Source organism: Prionailurus viverrinus, chromosome B4, assembly GCF_022837055.1.
Source record: "Prionailurus viverrinus isolate Anna chromosome B4, UM_Priviv_1.0, whole genome shotgun sequence".
Classification (NCBI taxonomy): Eukaryota; Metazoa; Chordata; class Mammalia; order Carnivora; family Felidae; genus Prionailurus; species Prionailurus viverrinus.
In genome coordinates, this window is record NC_062567.1 from 122,234,211 (window position 1) to 122,260,998 (window position 26,788).

The 26,788-nt window shown below is 37.8% G+C and overlaps 1 protein-coding gene across 5 annotated transcripts in view; it reads right to left on the reverse strand.

Moving 5' to 3' along the window:
- The window catches only part of SLC41A2 (solute carrier family 41 member 2), a 127,589-nt gene that overhangs the window by 81,410 nt on the left and 19,391 nt on the right, over nt 1-26,788 (reverse strand). For all 5 annotated transcript variants that reach the window (XM_047867604.1, XM_047867607.1, XM_047867605.1 and 2 more), the window contains exon 2: nt 19,466-20,191. In XM_047867604.1, coding sequence (XP_047723560.1) covers nt 19,466-20,020 — 555 coding nt within the window. In that variant the 5' untranslated portion in view covers nt 20,021-20,191. The remainder of the gene's footprint in view (nt 1-19,465; nt 20,192-26,788) is intronic.

The window sequence follows — 26,788 nt, forward strand, 5'->3', positions numbered from 1 at the left end:
AAAAACAAAAACAAAACAAACAGAATTTTCTGACACCCTGTCAAAAACACTTTAGATAAAGGACATTTCTAAAAATCTCCGTCATCTTTCCCAATGTTGCATCCACATATTGAATGACAACACAAGTCATTTAATGAGTGAACATTTAGCTTAACCCTATTCTCCAGAGCTCTGGAGCCTTGAGTTGCTTTAGAAGATTTAGTTAAATTGGGAATGATAGCCGATGCAGTCACTACATCCCCAAATAACTCTAGCTTGCCACACAAGTCTGATGCCCTTACATTTTGCTTTATCCCTTAATGAGGACAAGAGTCAGTGTAACCAGTAGTTAAGAGAACAGACTCAAGAACCAGAGCATTTGGATTTGAATCTTGGTTCCAACACTAACTACAACAACTCCACAGGAAAATTACAGCAATATTATTATCTAATTTCACAGTTGAAGAAATAAAGATTCAGAGAAGTTCAATGATTTTCCCAAGGCCATAAGACGAGACCTAGATTGGACATCAGGAGTTCTGAGTGATCCCATGTTGTGGTACCCATTTTAGGGTGTGAGGCAAGAGAGCATAGGATCATTTAAAAAGCACTAAATTGGAAATTAGAAAATTTGTGGTTCTAGGCATGGATCTGTCATAATCTAGCCACATAACCTTGGATGAGTCATGTGTCTTTTGGATTTCAATTTCTACTCTGCCCTGTCTAGCCCTTGCAAAATACCATGTTAATGAAAGTACATATTAAAGTACTTTATAAAGTGGAAAAAAAAAACCCACACAAATCCCTTAATAGCACAATCTGCTATTTTACTAATGCTATTAAGAGGTGACTGTAGCGCTCAGAGACTTTACGGACTGAAAAAACAAAAACAGTATTTGACATTCACTGATGGCTTGTTATGTGCCCAGACACTGTTCCTTAGGCTTACTCATTTAAGCTACAACAAACCTACGATAGGTACCATTCTTAAAAAATCAGACATAACTCAGGAGCACATTTTACCTAGGTCGTAATTTTAAGATACCTGTTTATTTTGGAAACACCAGAATACTATCCGAATATCTCTATCAGTCTAGTTCCTTCACGTCATCACAGATTGTATCTACTGGAATATACTTCTTTTGGTTACTCCCACCCTTTCCAAGTTCAATTCAAATCAAATACTCCCACGAGAAACCCTATGAAGTCACTAACACCTTAGCATTGATATAAGAACGAGCAATGATTGATTTCCTATCCCATGCCAAATAAATTCTACATTCTTTTCCCTACACCTGCAGAGGCATGTGTCTAGAAGTTCCCAAACTTTCTCAGTTTTCATGGTACCCCTAGGCCAAAAGAAATACCCAACAGTCCTATTTATTAAGTAGTTGGTCCAAAAAACTTATTGAATATTTACCTCCTAACAATTTACTAGCCATTTGTAGAAATAATACAATTATATTGAAAAAAATAATATTTTATGTTATACCATCATAATTACTTATTAATTGGGTGTGTGTACCTGTGGGTCACTGTATGACTTCTCAAACCTTGGGATTGGAAACTACCACCTTCATTTCTTGTTCTGTATTGGTTTTTGTGCGACACTTGCTTTTTTTCACAGCACCACTGAAAATCTAGTCATCAAGAGAAATGTTGTGTGATGTAATGTTGAAGTATTAAACCACCTTGAGTCTGTAAAGTGTCCAAGAGATGTCACTGTGTTTCCTAAATTTTTTAAAAAATCCCACAGCAACCCTGGAGTGTCCAGAGATAGCACTTAGGATATATGATGAGGTTAGTGAGAAGTTGTGCAGAACTTTAGTCAAAGGGAAGGCTTCAGATACCTGGGTTGAAATTCTGAGTCTACGACTTGTACTATGTAACTAGGGCAAAATTATGCTTTACTTTCTTCATCTAAAATAGGGACATTATTGAGGGGCACCTGGGTGGCTCAGTCAGTTAAGCATCTGACTTCAGCTCAGGTCATGATCTCATGGTTCATGAGTTCAAGACCCACGTCGGGCTCTGTGCTGACAGCTTGGAGCCTGGACCCTGCTTCGGATTCTGTGCCTCCATCTCTCTCTGCTCCTCCCCAGCTCACAGTCTGTCTGTCTGTCTCTCTCTCTCTCAAAACTAAATAAGCATTTAAAAAAATAAAATAGGGACATAATTGAACCTACCTCATATGGTTGTGCTTGGGACTGTACCTGTACATAGTAATGGGTAGCAATATTGAAAGTTTATTAGCTATATAACACCAAGATATATTACCAGTTAATTTCCTGGCAGGAGGTAATGCGGAAAAAAAAATTCATATACTTAAAAATTTTTGCCATAATAAAGACATGACCTTTGAGGCTATATATATTTATGAATCCTTAAATTTCTCCACAAGAACTTGCCCTAAAGGAAGTCAATGTCTAATCTTACCTAATTTTGGACTTCTGTCAACATCCAGAACCTCAGCGAAGTACTCACACAATCAAATGTAATGTCAGAGTGCTCGTACATATGCATTAGACTCAAAACCTAAAAATCTTTTAATGGCCAAGAGGAAAAACAAAATTGAAACTTAAAAAATAATAATAATTAAATAAGTTGAGGAACAATCCACAGAGTCCTAACTTTAATATAAACAGCAAAATTTTAGGGGTTCCTGGGTGGTTCAGTCAGTTAAGTGTCTGACTTCAGCTCAGGTTATGACCTCACCATTCCTGAGTTTGAGCCCTGCATCAGGCTCTCTGCTGTCAGTGCAGAGCCTGCTTTGGATTCTCTGTCTCCCTCTCTCTCTGCCCCTCCCCCCATAAATAAACATTAAAATACATAAATAAACCAAATAAACAGCAAAATTTTTAAAAGTCTAATTGGTAAAAGAAGTTGATGCAATTTTAAGAAACATACATACTCCAAATCTGGAGAAGTTTGGTTCTTATTTTGATTTAGTTAAAACTAAACCTATTCAGGGGCAACTAGGTGGCTCAGTCAGTTGAGTCTCCAACTTCAGTTCGGGTCATGATCTCATGGTTAGTGAGTTCAAGCCCCACATCAGGCTCACTGCTATCAGTGTAGAGCCTGCTTCAGATCCTCTGTCCCCCTCTCTCTCTGCCCCTCCCGCTCTCAAAAAATAAACCAACACATAAAAAAAATTTAAACCCATTCACTTTCAGACATATGACAAAATGACCAATCTCATACATAATCAGATAAATGCGAAATAAAAGGTGATAAATTTTCATCTGTGAGATTGGTAAAGATCAAAAACTTGGATAACATTCCATTGGGAAGAGTATAAGGAAATAGGCACTCTATGACACTACTGGGGAGAATGTTAAGGTTTAACTTCTTTGGGGGAATTGGGCAACTTAAATATAAATATAAATATATAAATATAAAATGAACATAATTTTCAACTCAAACCTCTACCTCAAGGAATTTATCCTATAAATAAACGTGAACGTGAGTTTAAATACATACATATGATGAATTTACTGCATCATTGTTCATAATAACAAAAGATTTGAGGCAACTGAAATCCCCCTCATTAGGTAACTTAGTAGAAAAATAATATAAAATGATACATCCTTGCAATAGAGCATGACATAACTGGAGAAGAATTTGGTAAATCTTTGTGAACCTATATAAGGATAAACTAAGAAAAGCAAGGTGAACAGAAGCATTGTTTGTGTCTCTGGCAAATACACACACACACACACACACACACACACACACACCACACTTAATGTCTATTGAAGGAGGCACAGAACAAAAAGTAATGGTGCTAAGGAAGGGAATAGGAGAAAGGCACATACAGGCAGAGAGAGACTACTTTCTCCATTATATATTCTTTCATGCAGTTTAAATATGCTTTATCAAATATACAATTTCATTAAGCTTTTCATTTTGAAATAATTATATATTCACATGCAGTTATAAAAAAAAATTCAGAGAGATCCCATGTATCCATTACCCAGTTTCCCCCAATGTTAACATTTTGCAAAACAATAGTGAACCATATCACAACCAGGATATTAGCACTGATATGGTCAAGATACCACCACAAGGATCCCTCCTGCTGCCCGTTTATAGCCACATCCATTTCTCCCCACTCCCAATACCTTCTTAATCCCTGGCAACCACTAATCTTTCTTCATTCCATAATTTGGTCAATTCTAGAATGTTACACAAATGAAGTAAGTATAACCTTTTGGGGTTGGCTTTTTTCACTCAGCATAATGCTCCGAAGATTCATCTAGGATGTTGCATGTTGCAGGCAATATTTTGTTCCTTTTTGTTGAGGAGTAGTATTTCATCACATGGATTTACCCAAGTTTATTTAACCATTCAACTGTTGGGGCTGTATCCACTTCTTGGCTGTTATGAATAAGACAGCTACAAACAGTCATGTATAGGAATTGTGTGAATAGAAGTCTTCATTCTCTGAGATAAATGTTCAGAAATGCAATTGCTAGGTTATATGATGGTTAGCATTTAGTTTTAGTTAGTGTGTGGGTGTGGGTGTGTGTGTTTTTTTAAGAAACTGTCAAGGTGTTTTCCAGAGTAGCTGCTCTATTTTAAATTCCCATCAGCAATGCATGAGTGATACCATTTCTCTACATGCTCAACAGCACTTCATATTTTTGCTATTTTTATTATAGCCACTCTGACAGGTGTGTAGTGATATCTCATAGAGATCCTCACTTGCATTTCCCTAATGGCTAAAGACGTCAAACATTTCATGTTTATTTGCCATCTGTACACACTCTTTGGTGAAATGTCTCTATGTCTTTTGCCAGTTTTCCACATTTTTTTAACTGTTTAGCTTTGAGAGTTCTTTATATAGTCGTATTTTGTCAGATATGTATTTGCAAATATTTTCTTCCACTCTGCAAAGCTGCTTTTGATCCTTTTAACAAGGTCATTTAGGGGCGCCCAGGTGGCTCAGTTAAGCACCTGACTCTTGATTTTGGCTACGGTCATAATCTCATGGTTCATGAGGTTGAGCCCTGCATCAGGCTCTGTGCTATGCTTGGGATTCTCTCTCTCCCATTCTCTCTGCCCGTCCTGCTCTTCCTCTCTCCCTCCCTCCCTCCCTCTCTCTCTCTCTCTCTCTCTCTCTCTCTCTCTCTCTCTCTCTAATATATGTATAAAAAAATGTCAGTCACAGAGCAAAAATTTTATCCATTTTTCCTTTTTTGGATCCTGCTTTGGGTATTGAGTCTAAGAAATCTTTACCTAGCCCTAGATCCTGAAGGATTAGTGTCAATTCTGCTTAAGATATTAAAAATTTTTTAAATGTTTGTATTTATTTTTGAGACAGAGACAGACAGAGCATGAGCAGGGGAGGGGCAGAGAGAGAGACACAGAATCCGAAGCAGGCGCCAGGCTCTGAACTGACAGCACAGAGCACAGATGCGGGGCTCGAACTCACAGACCGTGATATCATGACCTGAGCCATGACCAGAGCTGTTCAAATTATCTATTTCATTTTGAGTTCATTGTGGTAGTTCTGTTTTTCAAGGAAGCAGTCCACTTTGCATAAGTTGTAAAACATACGAGTGCAGAGCTGTTTGTGGTATTCCCTCATTATCCTTCTGACATCTACAGGATCTATAGTGATATCTCCCATTTCATCCTGATAGTGGTAATTTGTCTTTTTTTTTTTTTTTTGGTCAGTCTTGCCACAGATCGTCAGTTTTAGTGATCTTTTCAAAGAACCATTCGTTTGAAACCATTGTTTCAAAGATTTTTCTCTATTGCTTTCCTGCTTTCAATTTCATTGATTTTTGCTGTTATCTTTATTATCTTCCTTCTGCTTGATTTGGGTTTATTTTGCTCATCTTTTTCTACGTTTGAGTAGAATACGTTTGAGTATTGAGTATTGAGTATTGAGTATTGAGAATACGTTTCTACGTTTGAGTAGAATAATTGAGCGCTTCAATTATTAAGATTTCTTCCTTATCCTAATGTATGCATTTAGTTCTATAAATGTCCATCTCTGTATTGCTTTACCTGTGACTCACAAATTTTGATGTTACATTTTCATTTCCACTCAGTTCAATGTTTTGTTTTTGATTTTTTTTTTGAGACTTCCCCTTTGACCATGGATTATCTAAACGTATGCTGTTTAGTTTCCAAGTATTTGGAATTTTTTCTTTTTTCTTTCTGTTACTGATTTCTAGTTTGATTACATTGTAATCAGAGAACACAGTCTGAATGACTTCAATATTTTAAACTCGTTGAGGTTTGGTTTATGGCCCGGGATATGGTCTCTCTTGGTATACGATCTGTAACAGTTTGAACAGAATGTGTGTTGCTGTTTTCAGGTGGAGTAGTCTGCAAATGTCAATTAGATCTCACTGGCTGGTGGCGTTGCTGAGTCCTTCTATATCCTTGCTGATTTTCTACCAAGTTGTTCTATCAATTATTGAGAGAAGGGTGTGGAAGACTCTGGATTTTTCTATTTCTCCTTTCAGTTCTATCACGGGCTGTCATTACTAGCTACCTAAATGAAAGTCCTGGCACTCTACGTGCCCTTCTCTGATATCACCCTGGCTGAAATGTTGGGGTATCTCACTGCTGCCTCTTCCCCGCCCAGGCTGATTGAGGTATAATTGAAAAAACTGTAATATATTTAAAATAGTACAACACGATGAATTGATACACAGACGCTCTGTGAAAAGTCCCTCCATCGAGTTAATTCACACATCCACCAACCCAAACTGTTACCTTTTCTTTGGTGAAAATGCTTAAGACCTACTCTCTTATTTAGAAATTATTATACAGTACAGTATTATCAACGATAGTCACCATGCTATACATGAAATCCTCAGGACTTATTCATCTTATAAGTGAAAGTTTGTACCTTTTAACCAATCTCTCTCCATTTCCTCCATCCCCCAGCAAGGATTATTCTGTTTCTGAGTTTGACTTTTTTTTTTTTTTTTTTTTTACTCCACATATAAGTGATACCATGCATATCCATCCTTCTCTATCTGGCATATTTTACTTAGCATAACACCCTCCATATACATCCATGTTGTTCATTAAAGCCTCTTGAGGTTGAAGTCTAAGCCCTGAACTGAACCTTTGCTGCCCTGGGTGTATAGGTGAGACCACAGTTCTTTCTGTCATGGTTGGCTAGAGCAGGACAATTCTTACCTACCAGGTTTCAATCTTGCTAGGCTGCCTGTTTCCTAGTCCTTTAGAGAGCAGGCCTTTCTTGTTGTCTGCATCTGTTGGCATTCCCAGGTTGTTGGCCTCTTTAGCTACAAATCTGGGATATATGAAGCTAAAGGGGACTAGCCAGGCTGCTTTCTTCTTTCCATCTTTTAGAGAATCTTCTTAGGTTTGTTTTATATCAAGTTTCCAGGATGTGTGTGTGTGTGTGTGTGTGTGTGTGTGTGTGTGTGTGCGCGTGCGCGTGTGCTTTGTTTTATCGGACTTAATGGGCAGGATAGGTAAAAGTACATTTACTATAGCTTCCCGGAAGTGAAAGGCCATGTATTATTTTTTAAATAACAACCAGAACCATTACAGCAGAGAGTGCTAGTGCCTTTCTGGGATCACAGCTATGCTAAAAGAGGTATTTTATCTTTAGGACAAACTCTAAAATTATAGCTATGCTTTATAAGGAGAGACAAACATGGTGATGCCTTCTTAGCTTTGTGATCCTGCCTTGATCCTGCCCCCTTACCTTCTCTTTGCCCATTTAAAACACTGGTATTGTGTCCACAAAACTTCACCAAAGCATCCCTTTTCTCTCTGACCGCTCTACTTTCCATATCAGGAAAATAACCCTAACTCAGAGTCCCAAGTTAGAAACACAACTTAGGTATTGCATCATTCTCTCTGAATTCCAAAACACACACACACTGTATTGGCAGTGTAGTAATAAATTAAGGAATACTTGAGAGCTATATTACCCTCTATTTCAAAAGAATATTTTCAGCATTGCAAGAATACTGTCTTCATAAAACATAATAGGATCTCCGGGTTTGGCAGATATTAGCTTTCAATAATATTCTAATGAGAAGTATAAATGTACCTAGGAATTACTAGTAGTTACAAAGGTATTAGCTCAGTTTGCTTAAATTTCTTTTAGATGGACGGGTAGCTAACATTAACCTCATTTTATAGAATCTTTACATAATCCAGAGATTAAGTCTATGGACAATCCAAGATACACATATAGCATGTTATACAGAGAACAGGATTCATCCACAAGACAGGGCTCTGCTGTCTACTACCTGTATATTCTTGGGCAAATCACTTAAAACTATTTGCTTATTTTTAGCAAGGGAAGAAAAGCTTAGACTGGGTGCTTTCTAATATCTAGGGGTATTTCCAGTTCTGAATCCTATAATTTAAAACTCTAGATTTGATTATCAAAATTCAGGAATCTGTATGACAAAGTAGAGTTTGCTTTATTTCATTCATGCATTCATTCATTCCACAAGGAATTAATGAACGTCTACTCTATGTAAGGCATTAGTCTGGTCTTCTGGACTGGGCGCTACTTAAGTGGGACCAAAGACTATGTGGCCTACCTATCCCGCCCAACCCCATTTACTAGTAGTAAGGGAACTTACATCACTTTAGATTTGTGGTTCTCAAACTCGAGCCCGCATCAAAATCACCAGAAATGCTTGCAAAAACTGTTTGCTAGGTCCCACCCTAGATTTCTGATTCAGGGCTGGGATAGAGCCTAAGAATTTGTGTATCTAAATTCCCAGATGATGCTGATGCTGTGGTTCAGGGAGCACACTTTGCGAACCACTGACTCAGATAAACAGAAAGACCAAGGAGGGGCCAAGTCCTATATGTGAGGAGTCACTACACGCAAGGTTTTGTTCCTGCCTCTCCTGCACACTCTTCCATCTCCATTTTCCTTGAAACAACATCCACTCCCTCCTACTTAAGAAGCAGCTCAATTCCTATTCTTTGTGATTTTAGTGAAATTGCCAATCTGAGTGGCCATCTGTCCCCTGAGACAGAAGTGTAACTCAAACAGGGCTGATCATATTATTTTATCTCCCTAGTCACACTGACTGGTTCCAGGGGCAATTATTCCTTAGAATTTTCCAAACTGAAGACACACAACAGCTCATTCTTTCCTTTTGTAAAACAAACTAAAAGTATATGACCCCACAACTATCAGGAGGTATATGCAACAGGAGAGAATGTGGGCAACAAACAAACCGGAAATTGAAATGAGAGATAGACAGAGAGAAGGTAATCATAAAATTAAGCCCCCAATCTAGTTATATCTCACGTAGGCTGTACACGTATTGTTCCCAGTTACCAAAGACAATGCATTCTTTTTTTTTTAATCACTTAAATTAACTGGATATATAGGTTTCAATTTCTCACAACAAAAAAGTTCTGACTCACAGACGTGATCCAAAATTAAGATATGTCCCCCATCAGTGAGGAGATAGTATAACAATTAAAAACATGAGTTTTGCAGTCAGCCAACTTGGGTTTAATTCAGCCACTTACCAGTTGTGTGACCCCAGGCAAATAACTTAATATCTAAGCCTGGTACGTAAAATGGAAATAACATCACCTACCTCAGAGTCCTCCTGAACATCAGATAACTCATACGATATACTGACAAAGAACATTCAATGAATGTTATTTGTTAATATTACACCATTTACTGAACATTGATCTCCCAGGCACTATAATTGTGCTTCCCCTGCTCTTTTACAAGTTAATTTGGGGCCCAGGATTAATAAAGTGATATTGTAAATCACAAGCACACAAAGGTAGTTTAGGCTGAGACAAAGGCTTACTCCTTGGGGTAAGCTTGAATATGTAAAAAGAGCATTCTGTATCCCTACGGGCCTTTTTGGTACTTCAGTAGAATTCCTATAGCAGCACTCTCTTTACTTCTAAAGATACTTAAATATTCCGTCATACACTATAGCTATAATCTATGTATTTGTATTTCCCACTACTACAGAAAGGCATAAACTTTGGGGCAGAAATTCCAAATTGGAATTGCTAGCTGAGTGAGTTCTCTGAGCCTCACTCAAATTCTTCAGTTGTAAAGTGAGGAAATATCTATACAACTCAATCTTTGAATTACTGCTTCAACTCAAAAGAGGTGATGTTGGCAAATTTTCTCAGCAAACATCAATTGACAACTCCAAGCTGACTGATAATTAAAGAATAAAAGGAAAAAGTAGAGAGGCAGGGCTAGAGCAGGTCTTAAATAAAACAGGGAGTAGATGTCCTACTAAAGACAAGGCAGATAATGGCCAAGCAGTCTATCTTAACTGGCCATCTGTCACATATTAGAATGTAAGAATACTGCCTTAAGACACTAATGGCTCTTTAACTCCTTATCTTGAATTTGATAATCCAGCTGAGGCAGCACACGCATCAGCTCCTGCTATGGACTGAGTTGCGTCGCCCTCATAAATCATATGTTGAAACCCCAACCCCCAATGTGACTGTATTTGGAGATAGGGCTTATGAGGAGGTGACGAAGGTTACACGAAGTCATAAGAGCAGGGCCCTAATCTGGCAGGGCTGGTGCCTTTAATAAGAAGAGTAAGAGGCACCGGAGCCTGCTCTCTCCAGCATGTGAGGGCACAGAGAAGGCAGCCCTCTGCAAACCACAAAGAGAGCTCTTACCAGAAAGTGAATAGCCTGGGACCTTGACTCTGGACTTCCCAGCCTCCAGAACTGGAGAACTAAATGTCTCATGTGAAAGCCACCCAGTCTGTAGCATCTCATTATAGCAGTCCAAATAGACTAAGACAGCGCCAAAGACAAACTTTACTATTTTAGTTGCATAAAACTGTCCCTAAACTCTATTACTTCAGAGGTATGTAGCCCTTAAAGGATTACAAAAGTTTCCACATGCATAAATTTATATAATGTATAGTGGTTAGGAGGACAGATACTGAATCTGGACCAAGATCCAACCTCAGCTCTATCACTTAATCACGAAGTATTTTATTTTACAAAACAGAGGCAATAACACTTTCCTTATAGTTGTAAGGATTAAAATAAGGTGATGTATGTAAAGGGCTTATGGTAGTGCCTAGCCTATAGCAAACCTTCAATAAATGGTGACTGTTAAACTTTTATTCAACAAGTATTTATTGAGAATCTACTCAACCTGCTAGGAATGTAATGGTTAAAAATAAAAAAAAAACAAAAACTTACCACACACAAAATGAAATAGAAAATTTTGATTAGCCCTGTGACTTCTAAAGAAACTCAAGTTGTAAATAAAAACATGCCCACACAGAAAATGGGAGGCCCAGATGCCTTCATCAGGGAATTATACCAAATACTTAGGAAAGAAACAATGACAAAGTGACATAAACCTTAACAAAGGAGGAAAAATGAGAACATTTTCAAATTCATTCACGACACTAGTACTACCTTAATGAAAACTGCCAATGACATTATGAGAAGGACAATTATGGGTTCATCTTACATATGAATTTAGATGCAAAAATCCCAATTCCAATTACAATCAAAATATTAGCAAAATTAATCAGAATTCTAATCAAAATTAAAGAACAATAAATCATGACCAGGTTATACTTATTCCAGAGATGTAAGGTTGGTTTAATCAATATAATTCAAGGGGCGGCTGGGTGGCTCAGTCAGTTAAGCCTCCCACTCTTGATTTAGGCTCAGGTCATGATCTTACGGTTGTGAGATCAAGCCCCACATTGGGCTCCATGTGACAGGGTGAGCCTGCTTGGGATTTTCTCTCTCCCTCTCTCTCTCTCAAAATAAATAAATAAACTTAAAATAATAATAATAACCAATATGATTCAACACAGCAATAAATAAAGGAAAAAAATCATATAATGTTATCAATAAATACAGAGAAAGTATATCGATGCAACTCAACATCCATTCATAATTTTTAAAACAAGCCTTAGCAAACTAAAAAAGAAACTTCCTTAATATGATAACGAATATTACAAAAATCAACAACAAACACCATACTTCATGCTGAACTGTTGAAAGCTTTCTCTCTGAGATCTGCAACAAGATAAGCCTGCTTTCAGCACTTCTATTTTATAGTGCTTTGAAGGTCCTAGTCAGTACAGAATGGCACAAAAATAAATAAGTAAATAAAATATAAAATATATAAGGTTTAGAAAGAAATAATACTGTCTTATTCACAGATAATATGGTGGTATGATGAAGTAATTCCAAAAGAATTACAGATAAATTATTTTTTTAATTTTTTTAATGTTTATTTTTGAGACAGAGAGAGACAGAACTTGAGTGGGGAAGGGGCAGAGAGAGAGGGAGACACAGAATCCAAAGCAACTTCCAGGCTCTGAGCTGTCAGTACAGAGCCCCATGCGGGGCTCAAACTCACAAACAGTGATATCGTGATCTGAGCTGAAGGTGGATGCTTAACCGACTGAGCCACCCAGGTGTCCCAGATAAATTATTAATATTAGTGATTTTAGCAAAATTGCTAGACACAGGGTCAATAGATACACACAAACATAAAATGAATTTTTTTAAAGAACTATACCATTTATAACAGCATAAAAAGTATCAAATAATTAGGAATGAGTCCAGCAAAAAAATATAAAAGACTTGTGCTCAGAAACTATAAAACATCAGAGAGGGAAATTAAAGATGACCTAAATAAATGGAGAGGGCTATTTCATGTACATGTATCAGAAGAGTCAGCATTATCAAGAATCAATTCTCCCCCTAATTATCTGTAGATTCAATGCAATCTGAATCACAACTGCAACACCCCTTTGTTTTGTGTGGAAACCGACAAGTTTTTATACTAAAATGTACATTTAATGCAAAGGGAAAAGAATAACCAAAGCACTTTGAGGAAAAATATGGAGAGAACATTCTCTACTAGATATCAAGATAGTGTGATATTAATGCCAAGCAACATAAATACACCAAAGAAGCAGGATAGAGAGCCCAGAAACACATCTGCACATAAATGGGTACTTCATTGGCATCAAAGATTTTGGTTATGTAATAGTGCAGACACAACTGGAAGTCCATGTGGAAAGAAAAAAAAGAAAAAAACAATCCCTACCTCACACTCTCTATAAAAAATTATTCCGGGGAGAGAATGATCTAAATGTAAAAGGCAATGGGCGCCTGGGTGGCTCAGTTGGGTAAGCGTCCAACTTCAGCTCAGGTCATGATCTCACGGTCCGTGAGTTCCAGCCCCACGTCAGGCTCTGTGCAGGCTCTGTGCTGTCAGTTGGGAGCCTGGAGCTTGCTTTGGATTCTGTCTCCCACTCTCTCTGCCCCTCCCCCACTCATGCTCTGTCTCTCTCTACCAAAAAATGAATAAACATTAAAAAAATTAAATGTAAAAGGCAAAACAGCAAAGCTTTAAGAAGGCAATTAAAGAGAATACCTTAATTACCACAGAATATGGAAAGATTTCTCAAGCAAGAAACGAAAAGTACAAACCATGGAAAAGTAAGGGAAAAGGCACTATATCAAAATTAAGAATTTCTGCCCATCAAAACACACCATTGAGAAAGTAAAACGGTAAGCTGCAGCGGAAGGAAAGATATTTTTAATACATATAACTAAAGGGCTTGTATCCAGAATACACAAATAATTCTTAATAAATCAGTAAGAAAAAGGCAAATAATAAAATGGGCAAAAACCCTTTATCACTAATGTCCAAATAAATGATCAATAAGCAACATCAGTCATGAGGGAAACCCCCAAGATTTCCAATACCAGAATTTCTAAAATTAAAAAGACTGCTGATACCTTGTGTAAACAGGAATACAGAACAATGAGACTTCTCATACACAGCTAATTAATCTGTAAATTGGTACAATCATTTGACATATCTAAATTTAAATGCCTGGATATCCCAAGACACAGAAATTCCATTTCTACATATATATATATATATATATATGTATATATATATATATATATATATATATATATACACACACACACACACACACAATAGAAACACACGCACATGTGCACCCAGAATCTGGAAACACCAAAGAGCATCAATAGCAGAATGAATAAACTGTGATATATTCATAACTGGATTAGATATGACAATAAAAATAAATGAAATATAATTTCATAAAACTTACATAATGTTGAACAAAAAAACCAGACACAGAGGACTAGATACTCTATACTTCATTATATAAGGTTTTAGAAGAATTAAGTAAAACCAAACAATGGTGTTTAATGATGCACTTTTTTTTTTTTTTTTTTTTTTTAAATTTTTTTTTTTTTCAACGTTTATTTATTTTTGGGACAGAGAGAGACAGAGCATGAACGGGGGAGGGGCAGAGAGAGAGGGAGACACAGAATCGGAAACAGGCTCCAGGCTCCGAGCCATTAGCCCAGAGCCCGACGCGGGGCTCGAACTCACGGACCGCGAGATCGCGACCTGGCTGAAGTCGGACACCCAACCGACTGCGCCACCCAGGCGCCCCAATGATGCACTTTTATAAAGACAAGGAAGCACTGATTACCTTTGGTGATGAGGAATAAAGGGCAGCAATCAGAAGGGAGCACAAAGAAAAGTACTGATAAGATTCTGTTCCTTGACCTGATAGTTATATGGTTGTGTCACAAAAATTCACTGAGTTGTACATTTTTGGTTTGTATACTCTGTATGTTAAATTTCACAATTAAAAAGTTTTAAAAAGCATATTTAAATTAAACCTTTCAAAACATTTGTTTTTATAATTTTTAACACTAAAGTTTAATATTACAAACTAATTATACATGTGCTGTTATCTCGAATAGTATCAAGAAATGAACATTACACCACAGGAATGTACATATAACCTATATAAATATCCCAATAAACTATACTCCAACACATCATTCTTATAGATGTATAGATGTTATCATTTTAGAGCTAAATATTGAGTGTTTCTTCAGAATAATTGGTATATCAAGAAAAAAATATCAGGGCACCTGGGTGGTTCAGTGGATTAAGTGTCCAACTCTTGATTTCGGCTCAGGTCACGATCTCATGGTTTGTGAGTTCGAGCCCCGCATCGGGCTCTGTGCTGACAGCTCAGAGCCTGGAGCCTGCTTCAGATTCTGTGTCTCCATCTCTCTCTGCCCCTCCCCCACACACGCTCTGTCTCTCTCTGCCTCTCAAAAGTAAACAAAACTAATAAAAAAAATTTTTTTTTTTAAAAAAGACCTACCTGGAAAATCCACAAAATCTCCCCATCTCAATATCTTTAAATTAATTATACCTGCAAAGTTTCGTTTTTCCCAACGTTTTTATTGATATATAATTAACATACAATGTTATATTAGTTTCAGGTGTACAATATGATTCCACAATTCTATACATTACTTAGTGCTCATCCTGATAAGCGTACTCTAAAATCCCTATCACCCATTTCACCCATTCCCTCACCCACCTTCCCCCTGGTAATCATCAGTTGTTCTCTATATTCAAGAGTGTTTTTTTATCTTTTTTTTCTTTGTACATTTTGTTTCTTAAATTCCATGTATAAGTGAAATCATATTGTTTTTGTTTTTCTCTGACTTATTTCACTTAGCATCATATCCTCTAGGTCCATCCATGTTGTTCCAAATGGCAAGATCTCATTCTTTTTCATGGCTGAGTAAGATTCCATTGTATATATACCACTTTTTCTTTATCAATTCTTCTATTGATGAACACTTGGATTGCTTCCATGTCTTGGCTATTGTAAATAATGCTGCAATAAACACGGGGGTGCATATAACTTTCTGAATTAGTGTTTTAATTTTCTTTTGGTAAATATCATCAATAATGGAATTACTGAATCATATGGTGTTTCTACTTTTCAATTTTTTAAGGAACCTCCATACTGTTTCCCACAATGGTTACACCAATTTGCATTCCCACGAATAGTGCATGAGAGTTCCTTTTTCTCCACATGCTCACCAATACTTGTTATTTCTTGTGTTTTTGATTTTAGCCATTCTGACAGGTCTGAGGTGATATCTCATTGTGGTTTTCATTTGCATTTCCTTGATGATTACTGATGTTGACATTTTTTCATGTGTCTGTTGGCAATCTGTACATCTTCAGAAAAATGTACACTGCCCATTTTTTGGTATTCAGTTGTAGAAGTTCGTTATATATTTTGGATATTAACTCCTTATTGGATATATCATTTACAACTATCTTCTCCCATTCAGTTGCCTTTTGTTTTGTTGATGGTTTCCTTCACTGTCCAAAGGCTCTTTATTTTGGTGTAGTTCCAATAGTTAAATTTTGCTTTTATTTCCCTTGTTTGAGGAGACATATCTAGAAAAATGTTTCTATGGCTGATGTCAAAGAAATTACTGCCTGTGCTTTCTTCTAGGAGTTTTATGGTTTTGGGGCTCACATTTAGGTCTTTATTCCATTTGAGTTCATTTTTGTGTATGGTGTAAGAAAGTGGTCCAGTTTCACTCTTTTGCATGTAGCCGTTCAGTTTTCCCAACACCATTTGTTGAAGAGACTGTCTTTTCCCCATTGTGCGTGCTTGCCTCCTTTGTCATAGATTAATAGACCATATAAGCATGGGTTTGTTTCTGGGCTCTCTACTCTGTTCCATTGATGTAAGTGTCTATTTTTGTGCCAGTACCATTCTGTTTTTTCTTTCTTTTTTTTTTTTTTTTAAAGTAAACTCTATGCCCAATGTGGGGCTTGACCTCACAACCCCAAGATCAAGAGTTGCATGCTCCACCAACTGAGCCAGCCAGGTGCCCCGTTTTAATCAAAACAGCTTGTAGTATATCTTAAAATTTGGGATTGTGATACCTACCAGCTTTGTTCTTCTTTTTCAAGATTGTTTTGGCTATTCAGAGTCTTTGTGTTTCCACAAAAACTTGAGTACTATTTGTTCTAGTTCTCTGAAAACTGCTGTTGTTATTTTGGTAGGGATTGCATAAGATTTGTAGGTTGCTTTAGGCAGTATGGACACTTTAACAATATTGGTTCTTCCAATCCATGAGCATGGACTATCTTTCCGTTTGTTTGTGTCATCTTCAATTTCTTTCATCAGCGTCTTATAGTTTTCAGAGTACAGGGCTTTCACTTCCTTGGTTGTCTAATAATACGTATTTTATTACTTTTGGTACAACTGTAAATGGGATTGTTTTTCTTAATTTCTCTTTCTGCTATTTCATTATGAATGTATAGAAATGCAATAGATTTCTGTATATGAATGTTGTATCCTGTGACTTTACTGAATTCATTTATCAGTACTAGAAGTTTTGGTGGAGTCTCAAGGGTTTTCTTTTTTTTTTAATGGTTTTGTTTTTAATGTTTATTTATTTTTGACAGAGAGAGAGAGAGACAGAGCATGAGCGGGGGAGGGGCAGAGAGCGAGGGAGACACAGATCAGAAGCAGGCTCTAGGCTCTGAGCTGTCAGCACAGAGCCTGACATGGGGCTCAAACACACAGACCCTGAGATCATGACCTGAGCCGAAGTCGGATGCCCAACCGACTGAGCCACCCAGGCACCCCTCAAGGGTTTTCTATATATGGTATCGTGTCGTCTTCAAATAGCGAATGTTTTACTTCTTACTTACCAATTTGGATGTCTTTTATTTCTTTTTCTTGTCAGATTCCTTAAAAATTTAATATACTTTTTTTTAAATTTTTTTTAACGTTTTTATTTATTTTTGAGACAGGGAGAGAGAGAGCATGAACAGGGAAGGGTCAGAGAGGGAGACACAGAATCTGAAACAGGCTCCAGGTTCTGAGCTGTCAGCACAGAGCCCGACGCGGGGCTCGAACTCACGGACCGTGAGATCATGACCTGAGCCGAAGTCGGCCGCTTAACCGACTGAGCCACCCAGGCGCCCCTTAATATACTTCTTAACATGGTTCTGTTTATATCCTTTCTCCAACTGATGGTGGAAATTATGTTCCTATTTATGTATGTTTTCCATTTAGATAAAAATATTATCTGTTGAAAGCTTTTTAGTGTCACAAATGACCTGAGATTTCTTTTAGGGAGCAAGCAATGAAAGACAAGGGCATGTTACCCTTTCTCTGACTGATGAATGAAAACTGACAGTAACAGAATGTCACATTTTAACAACTTACTACTTTAGAAAGATAATTATAGAATAGGTAATTCTGTAACCACACTACATTAAGAACTCCTAAAAACAATAAGTAGCATATACATTTTTAAAATGAACAACATACATAAAAGTAATTCACATAAGAAATATCCATAGAACAACTAAGAATGGTCAACAGACATATGAAAACACACTAAACATTAATAATAAAGAAGTTACTTTTTTTATTTTATTTTTTATTTTTTTTATTTATTTTTTTTATTTTTTTTTATTTTTGGGACAGAGAGAGACAGAGCATGAACGGGGGAGGGGCAGAGAGAGAGGGAGACACAGAATCGGAAACAGGCTCCAGGCTCCGAGCCATCAGCCCAGAGCCTGACGCGGGGCTCGAACTCACGGACCGCGAGATCGTGACCTGGCTGAAGTCGGACGCTTAACCGACTGCGCCACCCAGGCGCCCCAGAAGTTACTTTTTTTAAAAGGCTGCTAATTAAAATATGAAAACATTTTCCTATCAGTTGCCAAAAATGAAAAGGATCAAGAATGTTCAACATGGATTGATAAGGACATAGAAAAATGAAAGTACTTATATATTGAGAGGATTATAAACTGGCACAAACTTTTTGAAAGTCAATAGGACAGTGTCTAATAAAATTTTAAACATATACACCTACCCTAATTCCCAGCAATCCCATTTTTAAAATCTAGCCTATGAAAATAGTGTAAATATATTTCTAAGCGCATTCATTATAGCACGAGCATGGGAGAGTGAATAAACTTTGGTATGTACATACAATGGAATATCAAGTTCTCATTTTAAAATGCAGAATATCTTTGTTACTAGTTTGGAAAAATATGTAAGATGTATTATTAAGCGATGAAAATAATTTGCAGATATATATGGCACTTCATTTTTATTTCTGAAGAAGAAACTGTGCTTGTGTATATATGAAAACATAGAAAAACATATGCAAGTAAACACAACCAATTCTGAACAACAGTAACCTCTGGAGGGGAAGGGAGTTTGGTCTGAAGAGGAAGAACAGGGAAGACTTTTTATCTTGTATTTAATACTCTGCATGGTTTTCATGCATTTTAACAAGTATGTGATTTTATTCAAAAAGTAAAGAAGCATTTAAATATAACATTTATTGGGTTTTGCATTTAATTGATTTATCCATTTTGGGGTTGCTTTATTATTGTAATACTTTATGAAGGGTTACTTTACAATCAGAACGAGACCATTCTCTCAGAACTTGTAAAGGAAAACAAACACACACCTAGAAGTAGCAGATTCGCTGCCCGAGCCAGCATGGGTTCATTTCACTAAGGGATAAGTTAGATCTAAAGTAAATGTGTGAGATGAGTAACCCACCTAAAGCACCTAAAGCAACAAAGACGGTGAAGATAAAATGATAAACCCACCTGGACTATATCCAAAACCATGCCGGCTGAAACCGTTCCAAAACCAGCTAGCAAAAATGGCACAAGTATTTGCAGCGCCATGATTCCACTGGATTCCTTTGGTGACTTCTGGTTTACTTCCACAGTGGCATCTTCGTCGCCATCACTAGATGCAGCTTCATTCTGTAACATGGCAGCTGTTTCCGCAGCGTCCCTTGCATCACAGTAATTGTAGCTGGCATAGTCATCATACTTTGGGCTGCAGCCTGACGGTGCGTGCCCACTGTTGCCATGAAAAGGCGGCTCTGAGAAACTGTGATACTCCATGTGCTGCTCAGATCGATTACTAAAAGTCTGGGCTGCAGCTGATAATCCCTCTTGCCAAATGCCATTGGTTTTTTTGTGCCTATCTTCCTGGTTTTTCTGGTAAATTACTGGAACCATACTCAACAGTAAGTTTAAAAACTTATCAGATTGAATTGTATTTAAGCTTAAAGTCCAGTCTACAAAACCTCCTCCACTACTTGGACCACTACTCGTGTTACTGGTAATAGATCTTCCTTTACTATTAGTCATATTGTCATCACAAAAGACCCTGTACTCCTTAGATCTCAAGCTTCACAAACCATAGCAGGTAAAGTCAGAACCACACAAATGCTGGTTTAAATTAAGACGCTGACTTCATTTTGTAGGAAATAATGTTTCTACTAGTAAAAGATGTTTAGAAGGTCCACAGAGGGATTGGATCTGAAAAGAAGAAAACAAAATCATTTTTAAAAATCAGATTAACTATCTTCATACTTAAGATTCTCATAGAAAACACATGTTCTTTTTTTTTAATTTTTTTTTTTACATGTATTTATTTTTTGAGAGACATAGAGAGACCGAGCACAAGTTGGGGAGGGGCAGAGAGAGAGGGAGACACAGAATCGGAAGCAGGCTCCAGGCTCCGAGCTGTCAGCACAGAGCCTGACGCAGGGCTAGAACTCACAAACTGTGAGATCATGACCTGAGCCGAAGTCGGACGCTTAACCGACTGAGCCACCCAGGCGCCCCGAAAACACATACGCTCTTAAACCAACCCTAAGGTATAGGGACACTATACTTTGTGGCCTTAACACACACCCGTTTTGAGCCATACAACTACTTTGTACACAGAAAACAGTACCGGGCTATTGTGCCCAATCTTTGTCAAAAGTTTCTCATCTTTGCATACTTAATGTAGCTGATACCTACGTAAAGTCATCAAATGTCCCTGCAGTCCTACAGTGGATAAATTTATTAAATAAAGTGATGGCTTCTATTACTTACAGGGAGGTCTCAAAATCAAATCATTACAACTCTTTACATACGTCAGTACGTAATAAAAGGTAAAGTATATGGCATCATGTTTTAAATGTGTTAAATAATAAACCGTGTAACTTTATTTACAACTTGAATAATATATATTTTATCAAAATGTTATTTTTATTAAATATGAGGAGACAATGATAATTTTGCCATAAAAACATTTGGTAAATATCCTAAATACTGTTCAGGGCATTTATTTTACAAATACTTACTGAAAGATCTACTTTGCAAGCCAACCAAAAGAAAGCTTGTAATGCACTTATAACTGAATGCTCTTCTCACAAAGTCTGCTCTTTGTAGACTGCCCGGAGTAGAGCCAGCCCTCACAGGCTGGCCAGTGACCAAATTCTCTCTAAAGACTGAATGAAGAGACACAGACACAGCTGTAGCTGGTTTGAGAGTGACGGGCACTGAGCTGCAGGTTCATAACCTCCTCCCCCCCTCCCCCGCCAACGCAGAGAGCCTAGGCGAACCGCTGCTGCCGTAGCTGCAGAGGTTTTCAGAGCAATCTACTGCAATGGGTCTAAAGGCCTCAGGTCAGAACACTCAGGCCTGCCTTATACTTGCAAGAGCATCCGCGATCAAGAAATCGGCACTTATTTGATAAGGGACAGATGACCCACTGCCCACCCACCAGGTGAGAGTGAGAATGATTGCTGCCCGTACTGCTGCTTTTAGTGAAAACTATTACATCTTTCAATATTTGTTTTCAATTCCTTAGAATGTCTATCTCCTCTCCTGGCATAGGAAAATCAACAGCAAGAAATGGCACACAGAAAAAGAGAAGGAGCTACGGAGGGGACAAGCAGGTGCGAGAGCCTGTCTCATCTACTCATCATTCACTCACTTTTCTTCCTTCCCTATTGTGACTGTGGAGGCTCTTGGAATTCCTACTGGGGAACATTTTCAAATAGATTCTAGGACTCCAGACCTCCTGACTCGGAATATCTGTTATTTGAGGCCTGTATATCTTTCTTTTTAAGCTCCCCAAGGGATAACAGTGCAGACTTATTGTTGATTTGTCCTGAGAATCCAATGAGTAGATTAAGTACTAGTTGCTTTTTTTTTTTTTTTTTTTTTTTGCCACTCGCAGGTTGATCTGCATATAGAGAAAAGTCAGTGTTTAAATACAATCAGTGTCCACAGTAAAACCAATGTCGAGACTAAAGCAGAGGAGAAAACAAGTAGTCCCAGAAAGAGAAAGACAGGCAGAACAGCAGCCTGAAAACCCTTCATGTCGAGATGCTAAGCTGTACTTCTGGAACTTACGAGATTCCCAGCAGCCTTATATGAGAAGATTGAGCGGGGTTCTGTTCCTTCAACCTATTTGCCCCTTTTTATTTTTTTAAATATTTCTTTATTTTGAGAGAGAGAGAGAGACAGCACACACAAGTGAGGTAGAATCAGAGAGAGAGAGAGAGAGAGAGAGAGAGAGAGAGAGAGAGAAAATCCCATGCTGCTTCGTGCTATTGGCACAGAGCCCAATACAAGGCTGGATCTCACAAACCATGAGACCAGGACCTGAGCCAAAATCAAGAGTGGGACACTTGACTGATTGATTGAGCCACCCAGGGGCCATTGCCCCTTTTTAAAGAATGAGCATTTCACTGCCTCAAAGAGATCCTCAACTAAATAAAATATAAAACAAACCCCAAAGGGATTGAGTTTTAAGACAAATCTATTCTACTGAAGGGCCTGTGATATATACAGGGAGTTTCTTCCTTTTGAAGTAGAATTATCAGGTTGATCAAAACAGAAATGTGGAGAAATGTAAATAAACCAGAAAGAAGGACGGTAGCATCTGTACCACCATCCAGTCACCCTAAAGTTCAGAAAACTCAAAATGTGTCCTTGGGAAACTTGACCAATTAACCCTAGATAGAAAAATAAAGGAGAGGGTAGGGGTGGGGAAGAGAGGAATTTCTCAAGACATCTCCGTTAGAATATTTTTATGGCTAAGCACAGTCTACACAGTGTTGGCCAAGAGCGATCCAGATGCAAAGACATGTCCAGCTCATACTTTTGTTCCTAATATTCTCATTTCTGCATAAGCTATTCAGAAACTGAGATGGAGAGATAGATACTCATCAGGGTCTCTGTTGACAGAGACCACGGAATAGGGCTGAAATCCAGCCCAAGCCTCCATTCTCAGGGCTACCTTTTTCTGTGAAGCACTGTACAAATTTCAGGGGCACCTGGCTCGCTCAGCCAGTAGAGGTTGAGACTCTTGATCTCGGGGTCGTGAGTTCAAGCCCCACAATGGGTGTAAAGATCACTTTAAAATGAAAATTTATACAAATTTCCATTTCCTGCGTGAACACACTCTTCCTCTATTCCATGCAGTTCTGGTAGGTCTATCAATCAACAGTATCCTACCCTCCAGACTACATGATGACAAGTGGTTTGAGCAGAACCTACTTCCTCTCCCGGAATTTCACATGCAAGTAAAAGTCTGGATTGTGAATAACTTGTTCCACAAGTGTTCCACAAGACAAGCAAACATGTCTAGTAAGTTTTAATTTAATAAATGAGTGATGTCTTGCAATACAAGTAATACAAGACACCAAACATCACATGATCACAACTGAGCCAATGGTTCTGAAATTCGCTCTAATATACCAGTGCTTTGGATTACAAGCACGTTCCCAGAACGAATTATGCTCACAAACCAAGGTTTTACTGTATTTTTTTTCTTACTATGTCCTGAGTGCCTACTGAATGCTGAGACTAACATAATTAACAAAATAGGCACCATTCTTGCTTCTAACAGATTTTACCTTGTAGTGGGGAGGAAAAGCAACCAGGTGAGCAAACAAATGAGATAATTTATGATAAAGGCTATAAAAGAGAGAGCTGATTTAACGAAGAGTGAGTAAGTTATAGGACTACCTTAATGTGGAAGGTCTCTGGGAGAGTTGACTCACTTCCCTTTGGAACAACATAATTCTGAAGCTGTCACTTCATCTTCCACCTCAAAAAGTCCCCTCTGCCACCACCACTATTAGTACCACTTGAAGGAAAGCCCATCTACATTAGAAGAGGATCCACAGAGAGAATCAAAGCCAGGAGATGAAAGGGTCCTGACAACATAATTAGAATGTCTATTTCATTTATTTTAAGCTCATTCCAGTGGTGTTGTTACCAATTATATGGGCCAATAACTCTTCGTTGCATAAGCTAGTCTGAGTGGTGTTTTTTGTCCTAACATCTTTTTTTGTTGTTGTTTAAGAATGCAATTTGGAAATAGTGGGGATTACCTTGTTACAGGCACATGCCGTGGACCATATATCACTATTTTGCGCTGAGGAATATGTGTTTATTTTTATTTTCTCCTTCATTTTATCAAGTTAGTGACTGATCACCAGTTAGTCTAATGCTTGCTTACTGACAAGTTCCATTACCACTCTTAAAGACTCCTTAAACTTTTTTTTTCTTTTAAAGAAATCATCTAGGGGCACCCAAGTGGCTCAGCTGGTTGAGCATCAGACTCTTGATTTCAGCTCAGGTCATAATCTTGCAGTTCATGGTGAAGCCCTGCATCAGGCTCCATGCTGACCACACAGAGCCTACTTGGGATTCTCTCTCTCTCCCTCTCTCTCCAAATAAATAAATAAAATAAAGAACTCATGGAATAATGGATTACAATCGAAATACTTTGTGGTAGATTTAAAATGAGTGATGTACATATATGCCCCCAAATAAAAATTGGTTACTCTATGTTGTTGTTTACCCATGAATGTGTAAAAACAAGTAAAAAATTTTAAAAATAAATAAAAGGAATTGGGCAAAGTTTCCTGTAGCTTTAAGGTGCTTAAGTTAAAGAATGCCAGTGGAGATATTTATGGCTCATTCTTCAACTTCTTAGTAGATTATATTAATCTAGTATCAACCTAGATGAGAAGAAATAGTGTCTTTAGGGGCGTCTGGGTGGCGCAGTCGGTTAAGCGTCCGACTTCAGCCAGGTCACGATCTCGCGGTCCGTGAGTTCGAGCCCCGCATCAGGCTCTGGGCTGATGGCTCAGAGCCTGGAGCCTGTTTCCGATTCTGTGTCTCCCTCTCTCTCTGCCCCTCCCCCGTTCATGCTCTGTCTCTCTCTGTCCCAAAAATAAATAAATGTTGAAAAAAAAATTAAAAAAAAAATAGAAAAAAAGAAATAGTGTCTTTAGAACTTTAGTGGAGTGGCTGAGGCTTAAATTCTGAATTCTTGCTGTCAGTTATAAAGCGACAAACTCTAAGAAAAAATAATCCACTATTTTATTCACTAATGGCCAGTATTTCCACAAAACAGAAGTTTCAAATTAAAAAACAAAAAAATCAGCAGTAGAGTACAAGTAGAATGATTAAAATTGTGGCCTGGGACTTTTTTTTTTTTTTCCAAAATTGCTAGATGAAAAATGCATATTTATCTATACTACTCATCTAACGTCAGTGAAGATATCAGGCATAATTCAAAAACCCTAGATTAAGTGGCTGCATCAAATACTGTTATTTAGCAGTTTTGTTCCAAAGACGCTTTAGGTGCTGAGCACAACCAACACAGGGACAATTCTATTTTAGTGCCTTAGATCCTTGTTACTACAAGTATGGTTTATGGTCCAGCAGCACTGTCATCACCTGGGAGCTTGTTAGAAATGCAGGACCTCCGCTCTCATCCCTAGCCCAACCTGTGAATCAAAACCTGTACTTCTAAAAGCATTCCCAAGTGATTTGTGTACACATGAAAGCTTGAGAAGTGTCTCCCAGTACATTCAAAAAAGAATCTGATTTACATTCATTACACTAAAAATTAGATGTTGTGAAACTTTCAAATGTGAACAAGGATGTGAGCACTGGTAATACATTAAACACTACTAGTGCAACTATAAACATTACACTGCCTTGGAAAACAATTGTTGTATGCTAAAATTAAAGATTCTATGCCCCACATTTCAGCAAATTCCACCCTAAGTTCATATCCTGGAGAGACTCATGCACAGTATACTAGAAGACACATAAAATAATATCCTTAGCAGTATCTTCATACTAGTAAAAAATTGGAATTAACTCAAGAGAAAACATAAATTGTGGGATATTAATACAATGGAATATATGAAGACAGGTAGGATATAATCACAAACTTCAAGAGAATGGGTATATTTGAGTACGTGGTATAAAAGCACACAGAGAGCTTCAAAGATATCGGTTATATTTTTTCAGCTTGATAGTGGATATCTGTTTCTTACTGTTCTTTATTCATATAGACTACATGAGTGCTTCAGTAAGAATGATATTGTAGATTTTATTTTACTCCCATTATTGCTGCCCTCCTATAAGAGAATTATCTCCACCCGTTGCCATGTTACTTGAAGGGACTGTGAGAGAATTCTACTTCCTCATCTCCACTGACAGCAGATTTGGCCATGTGACTTGAATTGGCCAATGGAATAAGAGCAGCAGCAACACCTACAAGCAGAAACAGTTCAGCTATGTCTCCTCTTCCATCTGTCATGAGAATGGCATGTCCTAGGTTAGTGCTACTTCTTCAGACTGGGTCCTGGGACAAAGACCCATGCAGAGCCCCAGCAACTGCGGCCAATACGCGGTAACCCACAGGCAACATGTAAAGTGAGAAAGAAATAAAGCATTGTGGTTGAAAGCCATTGAGAGTTTGGAATTATTACTACAGCATGATCCAACAAAAGCTACCTAAAAGTAAGTATGTAGAAAAGGACCCTGACCCATAGATTCCTACCTATTTTAGTTGAGTCTCTGAGCACTTAAGGGTTCCATCTACAGTTAAAGAATTTTGTAACAGTGGTTTGCAAACATTTAGATCTCATTAAACAGTCAAACTTCTCCCCAAATTTTACCAAAAACAATCTTTCCCACTTGATGGCTGTTAGAATGGCCATCAACAGGACAAAAGATAACAAATGCTGACTAGGATTTGAAGAAAAGGGAACCTTTGTCCACTGCTGGCAGGATTGTAAATTGGTACAGCTATTATGGAAAAAA